General features: G+C 44.0%; 1 protein-coding gene across 4 annotated transcripts; it reads left to right on the top strand.

Moving 5' to 3' along the window:
- Positions 1-77: 77 nt before the first annotated feature.
- Positions 78-18,617, top strand: rinl (Ras and Rab interactor-like). 4 transcript variants are annotated; one of them, XM_048980831.1, is made up of 12 exons: positions 78-648; positions 1,856-1,998; positions 2,190-2,340; positions 4,711-4,819; positions 5,131-5,203; positions 5,401-5,489; positions 6,335-6,417; positions 6,523-6,763; positions 7,162-7,809; positions 12,954-13,271; positions 14,893-15,024; positions 15,940-18,617. In XM_048980831.1, the coding sequence occupies exons 2-12, from the start codon at positions 1,952-1,954 to the stop codon at positions 16,575-16,577; spliced, it is 2,529 nt and encodes an 842-aa protein (XP_048836788.1). In that variant the 5' UTR covers positions 78-648; positions 1,856-1,951; the 3' UTR covers positions 16,578-18,617. The 4 variants fall into 4 exon arrangements, with proteins under 4 accessions (XP_048836788.1, XP_048836786.1, XP_048836787.1 ...); XM_048980829.1 differs by having other exon boundaries at positions 1,831-1,998; XM_048980830.1 differs by having other exon boundaries at positions 78-884.
- Positions 18,618-19,001: the final 384 nt, after the last annotated feature.

The following is a 19,001-nucleotide window of genomic DNA, read 5'->3' as shown; positions in this document are numbered from 1 at the left end:
GCATCTGTCACTCAGCTTATTTCAAATGAGATTTCACATCCCATTTTTGTACTGCGGCCGCAATTTGAAACGGCCAAGTACGGTTTCGGGCCGCAGTGATAAAAGAGCAAGTGCAACCCCTGAAGTTGCTTGGTTTATATTGCTTTTTGTATTGTTCATAAACTAAAAAATTACATCGCGAGACAGAAATGACAATCGAGACTGTAAGCAGACAGCAGTTAGGATAGAGATTAATTCACTGCGGAGACGAGTACTTACGCATCTTCATAACGCATCCTTATTGTCAGTGATCGCATGGATATGTGTCGGAATGTGCATGTATGTTTTAGGGGCATACTGTAATTTAAAACAATATGTACCTATATGCCTACTGTTTATCAAGAAGACAAACAATTAGAGTGTTATTTGTAGGATGTTTCGTGGGTATTGTCCCGTAAGTACTGGTAGGATGCTTGATATAAAAGTCTGTTGCACCTTCCTCATTTGGCTGTACATTCTAATAGTGGTGTGAGGTTAACCACATGTGCCAGAGGACGAAAGAGGAAGACGCAGAATAACCGAACTGAAGAAATTTCTCATACAAGAGTGCAGCGCCGCAGCACGCAGCTCCGGAAAATGCTGAAGCGACGCGGACAGCGAGCTCCCGAAGTACGTATGTATTGCACGCTGCATTAATCCGTTTATGGAAAACTATTTGCGTTGGGAAAGAGAGGAAGAGAAAATATGTTGAGCGGTAGGGGAGTGTTGTGAGAGGAGGGATATGAAATACGAACAGGGCTGAACTTTGCGGGGCTATTGCGCCGAGCGAGCAGCGTGTGAGGGAGACAGGTGACGGCAGGCGAATCTAAAGCTCACCGGGGGAGACTGCAAGAGCAACGCGAAAGGTGAGCGTCTACTACGGCTTCTCCGCCCCGTGCCATGCCTTCCTGCTCTTGGGCCACTTTTTACTGGGCTAGGTATCATCATTTTTGAAAGATTCGCTTCATTTGCAGGTCCTAGAAATGCGCAAAATGTCACATGCCTGGAACTGTTGCGAAGTCCAAGTGTACTGGTATAATGGTACTAACATTTCTATATCCATCCCCTCAACCGCACTTATTTATTCCTTTGGTGGGATGACTTTTTTTCTCACGTTCTACTTCATTCATTCATTCATTCATTTAACATAATTTCATGCGGTGCGTTGCGAGAATTCAACGTAAACGTTCTAAGTTCTTAACTCTTTTTTTTTTTTAAAACAAAACTTGCTACATAACATCTTTCTTCGTTCTTAGTAATATCCTTTATTGAAAATCGTAAACGGTTGTAGCAACGATTGTGAAATTCCATCGAGGTAGTGAAGGATTACTACATTATTGGGCAATTTTTTGGGTCTTCTTATGTAGCTCATGATACTGTTTTTCTTATTTTGCAGCCTAAAATCTATCCACTTTAATACATCATGTAATAGTATGTATATAGCCATTTATAGAATGTTTATTGCCTTATTTTTTGGCAAATGACACTCTGAATAGGATCAGATTTCTCATTGATAGTCTTCTGTAAGTTCCAGGTTAGCTGTACCGCGTAAAATTACGTTTCAGATCTAATCACAATGAACAATTTTTGGTACTATATACAATAAACTAGATTAAAGCTCATCACTTAAAACTTTAAAAACTTTTGGCGTTGTCAAGGTAGCACTGCAAACGTAGTAACAGTGTGTCATGCCATACACCGCAGAGCCTGTTCTGGATGGAGGAAGGTCGGCGGTGGGCAGGGCTGGGGGTGGAGAGGAAGTGGTGATAATATAACAACTTCGCACTCTTTGCATCTTGTTTCGACTCTTAGGTTTCTTTCACTGCTGCCTTTGCAGAGTGACAGTTAACATACCCAGTGGGGAAGCAGTATTAGTTTGAGGGACCAAATTGGATTCCTCGCTCGACAGTGTTACCCCTGAGAACCGGGGGTGATGAGGGGATTGGAGGACAACGAGAGCGACAGAGCCGGCTGTGACAGGTGACCAATAGCGTCGTCCTTTTCGTATTCCAAATTATTTATTCCGTATTGAGAAACAGTGTACACATATGTGCATTCATTTTTTCATTTTGACAAATATATATTGTGAATTCACCCAGTATTAAAGGTTCAAAGTGGGATAAACCTACCAACGCATTTTTATCACTTTCCTTTATTTGCTGGTCTCGCAGGTCCCCCACCGAGATGTCGAATGGCGCAGGGGTAGCGCAGAAGCCCCTCACTCTACTGGACAGGCTGCGGCTCTGCCAGTCCGCTTGGGCCCTTGGAGGCCCCTGGGACAGAGAGAGCATTCATACTGCGCTGTGGAGACAGCAGCCTGGGGTTAGCTGATTCAGATAACACCATTTCATAGATTTCTTAGTATTGAATGACGTTAAATCCTTACAACACTCCATCTGATTTATCTCCAGTCCGCCTGGCTTAGAACATGGTATACGGCAGGATGGATGTGTAATTCGGCACAATGCTGGTTACTCAACAAGTGTCACTCTGCCAAACCTTCAACGGGTACCGGCGATCTTTTGATTATAGACACAGTGTCCCAGCCTGCTGAGTCAGGTGGGGGGAACCTCTGTGGTAAATTCGCTTCATATCGCTTCCATATTCCCTCAGCCAACTCGTTTGGCCTGCTTTTTGACCCTCTGTCAGCTGAGAATTAGTATCTCCCAGCTGTGGTCTTGGTGCCTCATTAAATCCGTTATCAGATATTCTGCCTAGTTGATTTCTAATGACACACAACTGCTTTTGCATCTTGAAAATGTGCCTGAGGTTACTAAAGACCATAGCAGAGATGGGGAACCTGTTCCATGGATGGCCGGTGCAGGTTTTTGGGATGACCGCTCAATCAGCCAATAATAAAAAAGTGGTTCTCATCTCCAGTCCTGGGGGGACCCACTGTGATTGGCTGATTGAGCGGTCATACCAAAAACCCGCACCGGCTCTCCATGGAACGGGTTCCCCACCCCTGTGCTATAGTAATGCCCTTCAACTTCTCTGTGAAGGTGAATCATTGAAAAAGCTTTCCTGTTTATGGAGATATCTGCTTATAACGAAATGGGCTACAGTTGGACAATCGAAATATAAGATTTCAGTATTGACATCGTGCTGGGGAGACACATTGAAGAAGAATGGGAAGGGGGGGGCGTATTTTTTCATGCACAGACTCAACAGATGGGCTGAACAGTCCAATACCGTATTGATGGCAATGCAAAGGGAACACTTTACCTGCCTTGGCTCTGACTCAAAATTGTTTGGTCACTTATTCAATTAGTTCCTTTTCCTCTTTGCATTTTGACAAACAATGTTCTATTTCACTGCCTATTGCAGAAGTGACTAAAGATAAGGAAGATCTAGTTTTGGGAAGGAAGATTGTCAGACGAGCAACAGGAGCTGATAAATAGGTGAAGGGCAAACCAGACACCTCGGATAACTCAAATAACTAAGAAAGGCTTTAATCCTTAAAAAGGGCTTTAATCCTTAAAATAGCAGAAATCAGGGTACGTACCTTTAAGTAACATGCTTATGTTCAAGTGTGAGCGTAATAAATATTAGACTACAGAAAAAAACGATACTTACATTCGATTACATTAAACGTCTAGGTAAGAAAACGTCTGTCTGCGTGAACTCGAAAAGAAAAATAAGAATGAAAATGATGTATATGCAAATAACTTTATAAGTTTAAAGGATGAATTTAAAGCAAGCGGTTTAGGCGAGGTAAAAAACAAAGTAGCATTTTTACTTTTCGTTACCACGGATTTTTAATCTTTTTTTCCATTTTCAGTGACGAAATGTATCACCGAAAGGAATAAATCATGAAAGATGAGATTTCTCCAGTCGTTTTTCTAACCTGCTACCCATTGAAAGACCCTGTTACTGTTCCCTCGTGGTGACTGGAAAGCCACAGCTACAGTAATTAATAATACATTTCAGTGCACTTGTTTCAAATAAATTTTGGAAAGTACATTTATATGTGCATTAATCGAAAAACATTCGAGAAAAAGCGTGGAAATTTGGCATGTAGGTGGTTTGCGTCGTACAAGCAGAGACGGAAACTGCCTTTCCACTCACTTCTTACGCAGCTATTTGCTTTAAACGTCTAGAAGATGCAGTCCAGCCACTGATGGTCTTACCCTAAAAGGCAGAATAATCACATATATTCGAGCTGGGAAATTCCAAGGTCTGGGGACAGACCTTTGAGGGTGGAATTACTTTGCATCTGTGATGCAAAGGTTCCTGACTTGAAGAAAAGTAACTGCAGTAAATTCTGCAAATTATGAAGAAGAGCTTCCATACAAGTGGCATTATATATTTTTTCTTTTACCTTTCTTTCATTTAGGAGAAATGGCTTGCGCAGTTGTTCATGACTGACTAAATCTCATATTTTTTTTTCTTTGTCACGTACATGCTTGCGGTATCTAATTTAGTCTGAATGTTACCGACACTCAGACTTCCTGCAGCCTTTCCGTGTGCATGGGCCCCTGAGGAGTATGAATTCATGCCATGTCAGCTTGTGTGATAGTTCATGCAGTGTGAACATAGCAGCACTTCTGCAGAATAGCGATTCCCAAATGACTCAGTTGCTTCTGAGTAAACCTGCCCATGTCTTTTCCGTACCACCGTCAGCCAACCACTTTTGACCTTGGGTCATAAAATACAATACCCAGAACTTGTTCTCCTCTACCTCTTGAACAGAGTTTCCTGGTGCTGCTAGATTCGACATCTCAGCCACAGCTGCTGTGCCTGTCTGTAGGGGGCCACAGAGAGAATGTGAAGGACTTCCCAATCCAACGCACTGATGCAGGTACAAATTTCCACCAGATGTATAACTGTGCCTCTTAAGGCTGATTTGTACTTATGCATAGAATCCATGCTGTTGAGAAGCAGCGTAGGTATGGTTTGCCCATGGGAGTTCCACTTACACAAACATGTTCTGAGGGCAGAAAGAAAAATAATTGGTTACTTCTCTGAACCAATCAGATCGTAGAGGAAGTGGAACCAACCAATCAGATATCTTACTCCTGCTTCCTAGTTGCTTGGATCCACAGATACACAGAGAAACACACTGCCTTTTATTTGAGTAAGGAAATGTGTGATTGTCATTTTTTTTTGTAGTTTTTCACCTTCTGGAGTCCCACCTAGGGTTTTCAGACCTGGTCCAGCTGGTGGCCTTTTACAGCCTGAGCAGGTGAGACGGCCGTTAATCCGGCAAATTCTGCCATTGCTTCTCAATCTCAGCTCCACATATGCGGTTGGCATCCCACACTTGGCCGCCCAGTCGGTGATCGCGCCGCCTAATTTGTGGCACCGGTGCTGTAATTAATTGCAATTTGTTAACGGTGTGGGTCTCCATCCCCTGCCACATACCCCCCACCCCCTTTTCAGAGATGTGCTGCCAGGCTGCTTGTTCATCCCACAACGTGTCTTCAACCTCACACAGGAGACAGACCAAGATCTGTCCCTTCTAGGGCCGAGTGAGTCTCTTAACCAGCCTGTTGCTTTCTGATTATTTATTAAATAATGCATTTTGAATATCCATTCATTCATCCATCCATTTTCCAAACCGCTTATCCTACTGGGTCGCGGGGGGTCCGGAGCCTATCCCGGAAGCAATGGGCACGAGGCAGGGAACAACCCAGGATGGGGGGCCAGCCCATCGCAGGGCACATTCACACGCCATTCACTCACGCATGCACACCTATGGGCAATTTAGCAACTCCAATTAGCCTCGGCATGTTTTTGGACCGTGGGGGGAAACCGGAGTACCCGGAAGAATCCCCACGACGACATGGGGAGAACATGCAAACTCCACACACATGTGACCCAGGCGGAGACTCGATCCCGGGTCCCAGAGGTGTGAGGCAACAGTGCTAACCACTGCACCACCATACCGCCCCCCATTTTGAATATCACAAAAAATAATAATGCATGTAGATTTAAACATCCTATATGTTCTGAAAATAATATATTGCCATGATGTTTTTTGGGGAGATATGATTGATATAAATATCACTAATAACTGGATAAATTAAGCCATAGGATGCTTTGAAATAAACAATTGATGAAGGTTCACAGTTTCATAAACAGAGGTGGGTAGTTCAGGTCCAAGAAGTAAAAATCCAGACCAAGATTTTGTTTCAACCATCCATTTCACTATAAAGTTACAATCACGGAGTACTCAACTGGTTGGTCTGGATTTTTATTTCTTGGGCCTGAACTACCCACCTCTGTTCATAAAGATGGATGGAATAAGATCAACTGAGTGATGTAAAGTGGTTCATTATCTAATCTGAAACGGACACCTTAATTCACCTTCCAGAGTTTTGGCTCTGCTTGTCCTCGAACCCACAACAGAGAAATGTGACCCCACCATCCACAGGCCTCAGCATGTGTTCCATACAGGTAACAGTACCATTAAAAGCACTGATCTTCTTTCATGTACGTTTTACTTATTTATTTGAATGCCAAGGAGCGGTCTCCTGACCCTCTGATCTTGTGGGTGGTCAGGTGACCTCTGCGAACGGGGCACTCTGCGTCATCAACCCCTTGTACCTGCACGAGCACGGGGATAGCTGGCTTATTGAAAAGGCCTCTCCACAAAGGAGCCCCTCTTCCGCGAGGCGACCATTCGCAGCAAAGCGGGAGAGACGGCTGAGCACAACCAGGCCTTGGAAGGGAGCAGGGTTACGTGACATGAGGGGCCCGTCGTTGGACCACGAGGCCAGCACCTCATCGGCCGGATGCTCAGGTAATTTAAGGGATGTTTGCCAATTACTCCAGTCCATCCAAAATCCTTCCCCATTTGCAAATATGTACGACTGATTTTATGTGAATTACATAAACATGTGCTGTCTGTCTGGGATGGGTAGATGCCTCGTTCCCTGCCTTACTCCCGTAGCTTCTGGGATAGGCTCCGGACCCCCGCTATCCTTCATAGGACAAGCGGGTACAGAAAATGGATGGATGGAAATAAGGAAGGATGGGTGGATGGATATATGGATGGTTGGATGGAGTCTGTCAAAGGCAGCCCCCCCCCTCCATCTAATCAGCCTCTGAAGTGGGACAGAAGATGACAAAGACCCTGAGGAAAAGTACCGTTCGGACATTTTTGTACGTCGGCTTTGACTATCTTTCTGTTTCTCTCAGTTCCCCCCAGGACTCGTCCCAACTCCTCTCCCTCTACCCCCGTGGTTCTCAGAAGGGCAAGTCAGTCCAGTAGCTCTGGCTCCTTCAAGGGAAGAGGACAGAACAGGCTGTCTGCGGATGGCGAGATCTCCAGCGAGACCACACCTCTGGCCAGTCCGGTCCCCCAATCCCCGCACCGTGTGTCTTGGATAGAAGACGGCATCTGGCTCTCTCCGCCTCCGCTCACCTCGCTGCTCCATGCTGCCAGCCATGAGCTGGACTCCCTCTCCATCAGCAGCCTGGAGGAGGAGTCTGACTCCACCCCCAGCCCCATCCAGGTACACAGCCAGCGCTTCACATTGGTGCTGGCCGACAAGGTGAAGAACCGCCTCTCGGCCGTGGGGCAGGCCATTGGTGGGCTGGTGTCGCCGCAGAAGAGGCTCAACTACAAGGCGCAGGAATTGAGCGAGAGGAAGAGTGGCGCCTTTGCCGAGAGCGTGAAGGCCTTTGTGGAGAAGACGCTGAGGGCAGGCTTGTGCCATGCCTGTGGCTCCGAGCTGCTGCAGGAAGTTCGCACCGCGCTCAGCAGCCTGCGGGAGATGCTCTTGGAAAGCCCAGAGATACAGCTCCTGATAGACAGCCTGGGAGACGTCTCTGACTTGGAGTTAGGTGAGTAACAGTGCAAAAGGCAGAACTGAAGTGACACTTCAAGCGGGGCATGGTGTCGGAAATGGATGCAACATCTATCCATCTATCGTTCCCCTTAATCTGTGCGATTATGTCACTAGCAACTTGGAACAGGCCACAAGCCTGGGGACTCGATAGTGGACAGGGGTGCTGAAATGCATGGGCTTACCTGGGCTGAAGTTAAAAAAAGGCAGGGGGGGACCTATGGGGTGACCAGGAGTGGCCGTGCCCCTCCCCAGTAAATACATGGCCACCCCAGTTCCCACCCCTCACCAAAAAGTAAAAACGAGATATGGAGCATTTATTTCTTTAAGCCAGAGTTGTCCGACTTGGTCGCCATTGGCAAAATGACTCCCCTCCCTCTCAGTCAGCCGTGGGCGGTGCAACTTGGCCACCCCCATAAACATAAACAATCCATCCATTTTCTGTAACTGCTACTCCCATTCAGGGTCATCGAGGGTCTGGAGCCTAGGGGTGCAAGACAGGGGAGAATCCAGGAGGGGGAGTTAACCCAGGCGATTTTCTGCAGCCGGCACTGTAAAAAGGGGCCTCAACTAACCCCCCTTGTTGACAATTACACCGTCATAGAAAATATTGGGGGGGCCTCTCACAGTTCAAATAGCCCAGGGACCCCTGTCCATGTTAAAGTGACTCTGCTAGTGTAGCAAACACACACACACACACACACTGTACTGGCAATCTGGGGACACTTGTCACCTACCCACGTGTCTTTGGGCTACTGGAGGAAGCTCAAGCACCCAGGCGAAATCCTCAGCACCACAGGGAGAATATGCAGAGTCCACACACACCCACCATCCCGGAGGTGTGAGGCAGCAACGAGCCACTGAGTCACCATGCAACCCCCACATGGAACAAGCAAAACAAAAAATATATATAAAAGCATACAAAAATTTTCCCATGTGGTTAAAGTTGATATAAAAGTTCTAACAGCAGTGAACAGCACTGGAAGGGATGGCATTAAAACTGCTGTGAAGAGCTTGGGTTAGAATTACATAATCTTACTGTTTGGGCTTGGGTTCACATGTTGACAAAATTCAGTGAGTTTTGGTAGGACATCTGTCTGATTGTACCTAATATGGTGCTGTTGAGAATAGTTGTAAGATCACGTTTTGATCACTTTCTTTTTCTTACGCAACTACTTTACACAAAGAACACCGTTTAGGATATAGGGCTATCTTCAATCCGCCAGGGACAGTGAGGTCCACTCGAGTGACGTGCACTCTGGGTTTTAATTCACGTTAATCCATTTTTGTAAGTTCTAAGCTTTTACCAAGGGTGTGTGATGATGTATTATTGGTGCACAAATACAAAAAGTAAGATGAGAGATATTAGAACAGGATAGGAATCAGAGGCTCCACAGTATGGAGAAAAGAAACCCTGGGAGTTAAAGGTCGACTGGCTGTCCAGCTTCCCTGGGTGCGCTGACATAATAGAATGCAACAGATTTTGTTTCTATCGGTGTAAGGTACTGTGGTCCGTCAGTGAGCCACGCAGATCTCTGTAAGCTAGCAGACTGCAGGCTGTGTCGACAGTGTCAGACTTGGATCTATTAAACAGCATCTCAGTGCTGGCATCAATTGCTATTATTATTATCATTATTATTATTATTATTATTATTACAGCTCTAGTTAAAGCAGTTTCCTTGCTGTCTCCTTGACAGAAACCAGACTAGAATATTATTTGTATCTAACTATAATTGAGCTTGCACAGAAACTATTCTGGACAGAAAATGGAGGGTTGAGGGTTTAATGTTCAGTACCTGTGTGTCCAAGATCGGTTTCATCAACAGTGCTTTAAGTAGGTTAGGTGTAACACCTGCAGGCCGATGTATATTCATAATGAAAATTACAAGTTCTCTCATAACTTTAAGGAACTCTAAACAATTAAGAGGGATTTTTATTTAATACGTAGGTTTTGTTTTAGCTCTGAGTGGTTTTTGCTGGTGTACTTCAACTAAGACACTGAGGAGATTTGTATACTATGTAACAGACATTTACATCTTTGTGTTTGAAGTCTGACATCGTTTTATTGTTAAAAAAAAGTCCATGACATGATCACTACTAATATTAACTGGTACTGTTGATTCTGCCTGAAACAGGTTAGATAAGCTGTTTTATTAAATCGGATATTTTGTTGTCTACTGTAAGGATTGAGTAGTAGGGATAACAACAGAGAAGCTGCACAGAGGTTTTCTTTTATTGTTGTGTTAATATTAATTATTCCGAAACCAAGGCTGTGTTTTACATGACTGCATATGTGATTTATCAAGGCCAAATGTACAACTACATGTTTATGATTTATTAAGACTAAATTACCCTCACTTGTCAACCACTGTCCACTGAATTTTCAGTGTCCACTTGATTGCTAGTGTTAAAAAAATGACGAAGATTTTTAATTAATGGTCACGCTCAGCAGTTCATAACAATTTCACTTACACTTTTCATTCCGTTTGTATGGAATAGATCTTTTTGCACCCCCTGTGCCCTGCCTTCGACTGTAGCCTATAGGCTATGATCTAGATTTGCCTGCGACTTTGGTCCCCTCTGTGAGTGACTCAGCCCCATTCTCACCATGATATAAAAATTGAAAGCCTTTAGATTTAAGAAAAAAAAATCTCAAAATCAATGACCAAAAACATGTTTTGCCAATCGAATGAGTACGACATGCTATAATGGAGCCATATAATGAAGCCTTAATGGATTTACAAGTTGGCAATTAAAAGAACATAAAGGCAGCCCCTAGAGAGTGCCGAGGTGGAGCAGTTAGATTTAATGTACATGCCATGACAAGGACTGAAAAATCGCAGTTTAATTACAGTTTGGTTGAACAGAATCATCAAGTAATGCTTTAAAAACAATCTAGCGAATGATGCAGACCTAGGTGCCTGAATTATGCTTGTGCTACTGAACTCTACCGGATGACGACTGTCTGTGGTGGCAACGGTCGTCATGTGACACGGCACCTTACAGGAAGACGCTTTGATCTTGTACTGTGCTATATGCGGCGGTTCAGTGTTTAATCTTTTTTTTAAGGGTTATTTATGTGACATGATGCGTGAACGATGTGTGAAAAAGGACACACTGCAAAGGTGCCGTTTTTTTTTAACCCCGTTTGGTCGAGTATCCCTTTATGATGCCAGTGGACGGGAGATACAATGTTGGCATAAGGGATGTGACTCAGAATGTCCCGGCCTGCATGATGCATGTCTGTCCTTGTCACTAGCCCCACCTGTGGCTCTCCATGCCTGTACTGACACCTCCTCTGCCCCCTTGCTCTGCCTGCACTGTGCATGGGGGCCTGATGGTAAAATGCCTCACTAAACTGTCGCTCTCTTGTTCTCAGTGAAAAAGAAGTTAAAGAGTAAGTAAAAAGCATCACGCCCCTACAGTGTTTTGCAAAAGTCTTAGGCAGTCAAAAAATGTGTATTGTTGATTAACAAAAATACTATGTAACACTAAAATATATACCAGTGAACAGCAGCGCAATAAAAACTGACATGTCTTCAGTTCTCTACGGAAGCTGGGAACAGCTGTGCGCGCAGCGATCTTCTTAATGCCGTTTTCTCGAGATTACGAGAATTGAGCGGCGCGCAAGCCACGCGTTTTAAAAGGACTTGCAGCTTACATATGCTTCAGTTTACATTGATATCTAAGGGTTGCTCTCTATGTCTGCCATTGTGTAGATGGAACAAGGATTCAGACTATTTGATTAGATTTGAATGTGGGTGTGAAGTTTTGTTCATATGAAACCCCAGTATTTTTTTTTGTATTATGTCATCTACGCATGTTGCGTGCAGTGACTTGTCATAGCTTTCCCCAGGATCACAGTGTAATTTAGAGACAGTAATTCATGGTAAAATGCTACATGGGTACAACACTTTAATTTCAGTGTTAAACACACGGATGCACACACTAAGTAACACAGTTGCAGTACATATGTGAGCAGCGCTGCGTACGGCATGGTGGCCCCTTGCCGTCGCAATATGTTTATCCTTGTAATTATTTAGAGAAAATTACAAATAAGATTTATCTCAAGGTAACAGCTTTAAAAAAATAATTGCAGGCACGACTGTTCTTGGGTTCCGTAGCTCTCCAATAAGTTACTGCTGTCTTCTTGAATGGCTAGAACCCTGCTTCAGTTCCCAAAGCTCTCTTCAGGGGAACATACTTGCAATATTTTTTTCGGGCAAAGCAGTTTCGCTGCCATTTAGCTATCCTCACTGGCTTCTTTTATTCACTGTGTCTTTGCTATCTCCCAGTCGTGGCAGCCTTGGAAATATTTCAGAAGCATCTCCATTTCTGACGCTGATTTTGAAACCAGCAACTGGTTTTCCAAGACACAGAAAGGACTTATAACACAGAGACACTCTGGATGTGATGTAATAGGATCGTTTAATTTTTGGACCTAAGTTCTAATGTTTCAAGAGTTGTAGTGAACAGAAAACAAAAGTAGCGTTGTTTTTTAACTAAACCATGGTTCACGTATCTGTATTTGGTGATAGATGTTGTGGTTTTAGGTGCTCAGTAAAGAGTCATATCCTGTAAGGGTGAAACAAAGTCAACCTAAGCTGAAAGGTGTTTATTTCAGTGGTATGATTTTATTAATTAATGGCTTTCTAGTAACTTTCGAGTTTATGGTCTACATAGGGACTGCAGAGGAGAATGTGTCTCAAGCTCAGCCTGGTCAGCTGCAGTATGGTTGTATAAGATTTTAAATGGAAGTCTTTAGCGTGACTTTCGTATTGTGGCATGTTGTCTCAGTTCCGCAAAAGATGCAGAACGCATGTGGTCATCGTCGTTATTTTATAGTCAATTTCCCTGATATGTGGCTGCAATCAAAATATCATACCTGCCCCTGACTGTTTTTGAAAGGGGGGCATTTCAGGTGCAGAAAGTAAAAATCCAGACCGAGATTTTGTTTCAACCAACCAGTACTCTGTGACTCTTTGTACTCAACTAGAAACAAAATCTGGATTTTTACTTATCTTTACTTTATCTGGATTTGGAAATGTCCACCTCTGTAGTTTTCATATCTGACTCTGCAAATCGGCTTTACCACTGACCACCATCAGCTGCCATATCTTGTCAATCTGTTTCCTTCCGCAGACGGAATGTTAGAACTCGCCATACACAAGGTGGCACTCAAGCCAGTCTGTGCCTCCCTGTACGCCTCTCTCCAAGACTACCATCATCGGGACGGCTTCAGTGAGCGCCTCAAGCAGAACCAGCATACAATGGAGGGACAGAAACCAGAAGAGCTTGGAGGAGCCTTGGGCGTCGGACTTCCAGATGCCGTGGTTCTGGAGAAAATTCAGCAGCGTTGGGACTCCATGCATGAGGCCTACTCGCCCAGCAAGAAAGTGCAGATTCTGCTCAAGGTCTGCAAAACCATCTACCACAGCATGAACACCAACTCCACTCCAGGTTGGTAGGAAAGCTGAGTGCAGATATGCGGCGCCCCCTAGCTGCAGAAGGGGTGGCCAGGCATTGACATGAGGTTGTCAACACTATAAGGTAAAATCAGTCTAATACAACTCATAGCCAAATTTGTACACAGTGATGCGATCCTTCTGATGGTAAAGTTTCCTTCTTTTTATCAATGTAATTACTTTGAAAAGCTATAATTATATACAGTTTCATGCAAAAATTATAATCATATTAATACCAAATATACACATGATGAACCAGGTGTATTATATTACAGGTATAAAAATACATATAGTATTGCTGAAATGTGATAAATGGTTTGGTTTTAGACGTAATATTTCCAGCTCATACCAGTTTTAAGTGGGACAAATACTACTGGTTTAGTTCCCTAAACTGTTCCACACATGCTCTGTGAGCTTGAGATCTGGTCACTGAGGGCAGTGAGAGATTAATTTTCTTCTTGAGCTGTCAGCCCCCACGCCGTGCTCTGCAGGTCAGCACGCCACCGTTATCGGACTCACCCCACCCGGTGGAGCCGAAGTACCACATCATTGAGCTCCTTGGGCTATAATTGCAAAATTTCCTTTTTGTTGTTGTGACCAGCACGGTAAAGCATGACTGTGACCGTTATAGAGCACCTACGCACTTTTCACAGCTACGGAAGAGTGTCAGTCAGGGTAACTCGACTTTGGCGTTGGGCCTGTCTGAGGCAGTTTTCGTAGGTGCAGATGCATGCCACCATCATGCAGCTGTTCTGCATATAGCAACATTAACCCTCGAAATCATGTATTTATCTCCTGTTGCTTCCGGCCATGCAGATCCACGTTATTCTATAAGATGACTTAGGCCAGTTTTTCCCCAACCAGTCCTCTGGGAACCCCAGACAGTCCAGTTGCTCTTTTAAGACACAATCTTGTATGTGTATGTGTAAGATTATAGCACTGGCTTCCTTTAGCTGGGAAGGCTGAAAAAAATATTCTTGTATGAATTAAAATCCCTCTGAGATTGTTAGTATTAATTAAATCGTCCCAGAGTTTTTGTAGGATGTGTGATCAGTGGCCTGTAGTACGCAGCGGGGTTACTGGCTTATCGGGGTAACTCGTCGGATTTAAGGTAGTCCAGGTGAAATGTAAGTGAGCGAATACGAAGTGCATTTAAACTGTGGTGCCTTAAATCCAACAAGTTACCCCGATAAGCCAGTGACCCCGCTTCGTAGTACAGGCCACTGATGAAAGGCTGGGAACGGAATATTGTACTGGAGGTCTGCCCTGTGCTGCAGCTTTGCTTGCTTTTGTGAAATTTAGTGAAATTCTGGGGTCTTTAGTAACACAGAGTTCTGCCTGTGATACTAAGGGATGCATCAAGAGGGCTGGTGACTGTGTCCATAGAAGATAAAAGACCAGCGGGACTCTATAAATACAGCTGTGAATTGCTCACAGTGTCCAGTAGCCAAGGAGGGATGATGATGACGATGATGATGATAAATACAATCAATAAGGACAGAATAACTTTAATAATTGATGGCCGGATGGAAGTGTATTAAGAAGAAAGACTGCTCGTCTTTTCTTCGAACTCAGTTAACATCCCGTGGAATTCAGGCTGTCCCTTCTGCACCCAGGAACAGTGTACGGGGCAGACGACTTCTTGCCATGCCTGACCTGGGTGGTCCTGCACAGTGACATCACCACCCTGAAGCTGGACACAGACTACATGATGGAGCTGCTAGACCCCATGCTGCTACAGGGAGAGGGTAAGCCTCATCTGCACAACACACTTTGGAATCGCGGTGCTGTCAGAGCCCCCCCCCAGCAGAAGACACCTCCTATTGACCTGGAGGACCAATTACAACTGGAGTATAATGGAAATTATTAATCAGCAAGTGCCATCAGTGTTACTCAAACTGAGTGTCAAACTGCAGGTCTGAATGCGTCTGTGACAGATAATGTCTGTTAAAGCAGCGTCTCATTGGAAGGGCTTTCATGAGTATTTGCTTGCTGAAATAAGTCGCTGAGTCAAATCGTAGATGACACTGATCTTAGATAATAGAAATCTTAAAGCGTTTTGAGTAGAGCAAGCATTCGCATGAACAGAACATGGCTGTTAGTTTTAATATAAAAGATCACCATATATATTCTGGGATGTAGGTGCTAGTTGTAAACATAAACAGATATTTACAGGAAAATACATAAAAGTTTATATATACACGCAACTATTTATGTATGTACATAATTTTCACATTATTATGTCTACTGGTGTTTGAAAAAGTAGGACTGTTTGTCCAACCTCCCCAATATGCAGTTGTTTAATATCTAAGATATGTATTTTTTTAAATCCACTGTTCTTTCAGAATCGGAATTCACTTTATTTGCCAGATGCACCTACGTGGTGCATGTGAAGACAACACAGAAGTAAAGAAAAAATAAGAATTAAATATAAGCTTTAAAAACATAAGCCATAATTGCATAGAAGTACAAAACACAGACAGGAAAATGATATGTAAAAAAAAATGCAATGTGCTTGAATGTTCAACTAGATGTGTAAGTTTCAATAAGAATGTGGAATCTTGGACCTTATCATTGTGGGTAGGCAGGGTAGCTCGACGCAGAACAGTTATTGCCAACACTAACATCCCATTTTACTGGCTTTCTCTTTCCGCTGCTTGCAGGTGGTTATTATCTGACGTCACTTTATGGCTCGCTGTTCCACATCAGCAGCTTCCGGCCTCGCTTGGTGGCCCGCCAGCTCAGCACCGAGGCCCAACACTCCCTGAGCCAATGGCACCGCAGGAGAACTCTGCACTGCGACCGCTCACGAAGAACCGGGAACAGGAGGACTATTCGGAGGCCAGCCTCCAGGGAGGTGGAGCCGGGCTCACAGGGTGGAGCAAAATTGTCGGACTGTAGCGGGGAAGGCGATGCTGCGGAGTTGCCCTCTTTCAGTGGAGAAGAGACGTGTGAAACATCTAAAGAGGTTCTGGGGCTTCTCCGAGAAGAAGACGACAGCAGGGATGAGGCTCCCGGGGAGGTGAGGTGGGGACATGACAGGTTATCAGAGGAGGGCGGTGGTCCCAAGCAAAGCACTGAAGCGGCAGAGACTCTGAGGGAGAGACCCACCGGAAGTCCGGAAGATGAGAAAGAACTGCCGCACGGTGAGCTTCGCTCCCATGATGTGCTCTGGACTGTGCCAGAGGACATAAGCACCGGTCAGATTGACAAAAACAAGGCGACCCTTGACCCAGATTGCTGGATCGATGGAGAGCACAAAGCATCCGAGCTAGCTACCGAATGTCTGTACTCTGCATAGCTGAAGGCAAATCCAGGGGGAGAATTCTCACCCAAAGGAGGACTTACAGCTAAGGAATCTGTTAGGAATGGTACAGCGTTCATTACTGATGTTATATTCAACATACGTTATAGTACACATGCGGTAAACATGAGTGCATTTCACTATTCTGCAACACCCTGGTCCTGCATTATTTTAGCTTATGAACGTACATTTATTAAAATGAATGAGTATTTTTAAAGTGTTTGGGTAGAATTACTGCAGGATTACTGTTCCCCTTGAAATACGAATCATTGAAGGGGCTTGATGGGCAACTTGTGGTTTTCCATCACATTGTATGGACTTTGCAGAAATACTGGTAACACAAATGCAGATCTGTGATTTCTCCTTTTCCTTCGTAGCACAAAAATTGACGATGCCGAAAAGTGAAACCCATTCATTGTCGCATTCTGACGTTCTGTTTGAAATTAGATTCAAGAGCTTGAACTTCCTGTATATTGTTTTCAAAGTCTTCGCATCAGTTGTGAAATACAATGATAATCTTTCGGCCTGTGCGGCTTATCATCCTCGTCAAAACAAAAGCACAGTAGCCGCATCTGATAAAAAATAAGTTGATTACAAACGTAATTTTCAGCTTCCAACACAAATTTTGTGTTGGTCTTCTCTAGAACCGAAAATCTTTTTATGAAATGGCATTGACTTACTGGTTTTTATTTAAATCATCTGGTCTTGTATTAACAGGCTAAAGAGTATTTTATGATCTGTCTGCCATCAGAGCTGATTTATATTGAAAGGCACAGTGGCAGCGATTGCACAGTAAAGTGGTTCATTACCTCTTAATTACAGGCTAAACAAACTGTGTGCGTTTCGTTGTCTTAGTGGTGCTTGTTGGCTCGCAGACTGTTGAAAACACGAGCGTGATTCGTTATTCCTGTCACCGCTGTACACGAAGCCTTCCATTCGGAACTGTCATATAATTAGCAATTCCACTTGGGCGTATGGCTGGAATGATTTTTTTTGAGGGTGTCATAAGTTATATATGACACACTGTGACTAATCTCTGTCGATCAGTCAAAGAAGCTATAGGTTACCATCCTAAGTTTGTCTCATGAGACTTAATAAAAGACTTTTAAATAAGAAATGGAACATGGAAAGAATCACAATGATACATCAGCAACACATTCGTTTAGCATTTAGTAATAACAGTTCAGCATTCGGTAATGATACCTAGGAAAGATTTCCATTCTTCATTGCCTCAGACCGATGATGTAATACCAGATTATTCAGAAAGTGGCCAAACACCGACTCACACATCTACTTTGCTGGCTCACGCCTGCAAGGAATAATTTCAAGAGCTCAAGTGGTCAAGAAGCTGAAGCTGCAGCTATTCCGCGAGACTTCAGGCTACAATACAGGACAAACACCCAAACTGGACTAAGCAGGAAGCTAGTGTACAACGGCAAGAGTGACATGTCAAATTCAGAAGTGAGAGGTTACTTTTACCGAGAGAGTCCCTAACAAAATTTTTTTTTAAGTTTTGTTCTCTCGTTTACACTAATCCAGTAATTATTAAGCTTTAAAAGAAATTATTTCGCTGTAAAGTGATGATGCATTTAACACAGTCTTAGCAACATGCTTTGCAAAAATCAATATGACGTGACTCCAGGTAAACTTACGTGGCAGGGGAGGGTGGCGAAGGTGGATCGCCCCGGTGAGGCTCTGATGCTGAGCTGCGATCACCCCAAGGGGAGAATCTCAGCTAGATAAATCCTGGTAGCAGGGGACTGCAGTTACACACTCCCGTGTTTCGGTTCTTCACCTGCCATCTCATCCTTGGCTGAATAATCATGTCCGTTGGGTCTCTGACCTGAGCCCTTAATTCCCAGAAATACTCCTGATGCAACAGAGAAATGTGTTGGCCCTTGTCCTCGAACCCTAAACTTTGCTCTCAACTGTACATATATGTGCATGTAAAATGGGAGAATATGGGTTATGCAAAAACTAAAGAATTCTAATGTACCTGTATAGTGCAAATGGCAAATAAAGCGTCATTTCGACTAATCCTTAAGTATCTGAAATGTTTAAAGTTTCTCTAGAAGATCAAAGCAGACTGCTGACACCGGAAGGCTCCTAAAGGAAGCCAAGTGGTGAGATCAGGTTGGCCTGTAGCTCAGAGTTTAAAGACGGCGACCTGCCTGCCAGCTCGCCGCACGAACCACCTACTGCGTTCCCTGAAACGTTCGTGCACATGTCTTGCCTAAGCAACAGAATACTGCTGATAGTCCAATCATGGATCCATCTTATAACCAGGGACCCTGAATTGTCTCCTGCCTCATACTTCAGGCAGCACAAGGCTGAGGAACCGCTAGATAGGGTGCCACTCCACCCTATGATACATATACAATCATATTCTACAGGCAATTTACAGACACCAATTAGTATAAT

This window comes from Brienomyrus brachyistius, chromosome 17 (assembly GCF_023856365.1).
Source record: "Brienomyrus brachyistius isolate T26 chromosome 17, BBRACH_0.4, whole genome shotgun sequence".
Lineage (NCBI taxonomy): Eukaryota > Metazoa > Chordata > Actinopteri > Osteoglossiformes > Mormyridae > Brienomyrus > Brienomyrus brachyistius.
Note: the sequence above shows the minus strand (reverse complement) of the source record. Positions and strands in the feature narration are given on the sequence as shown.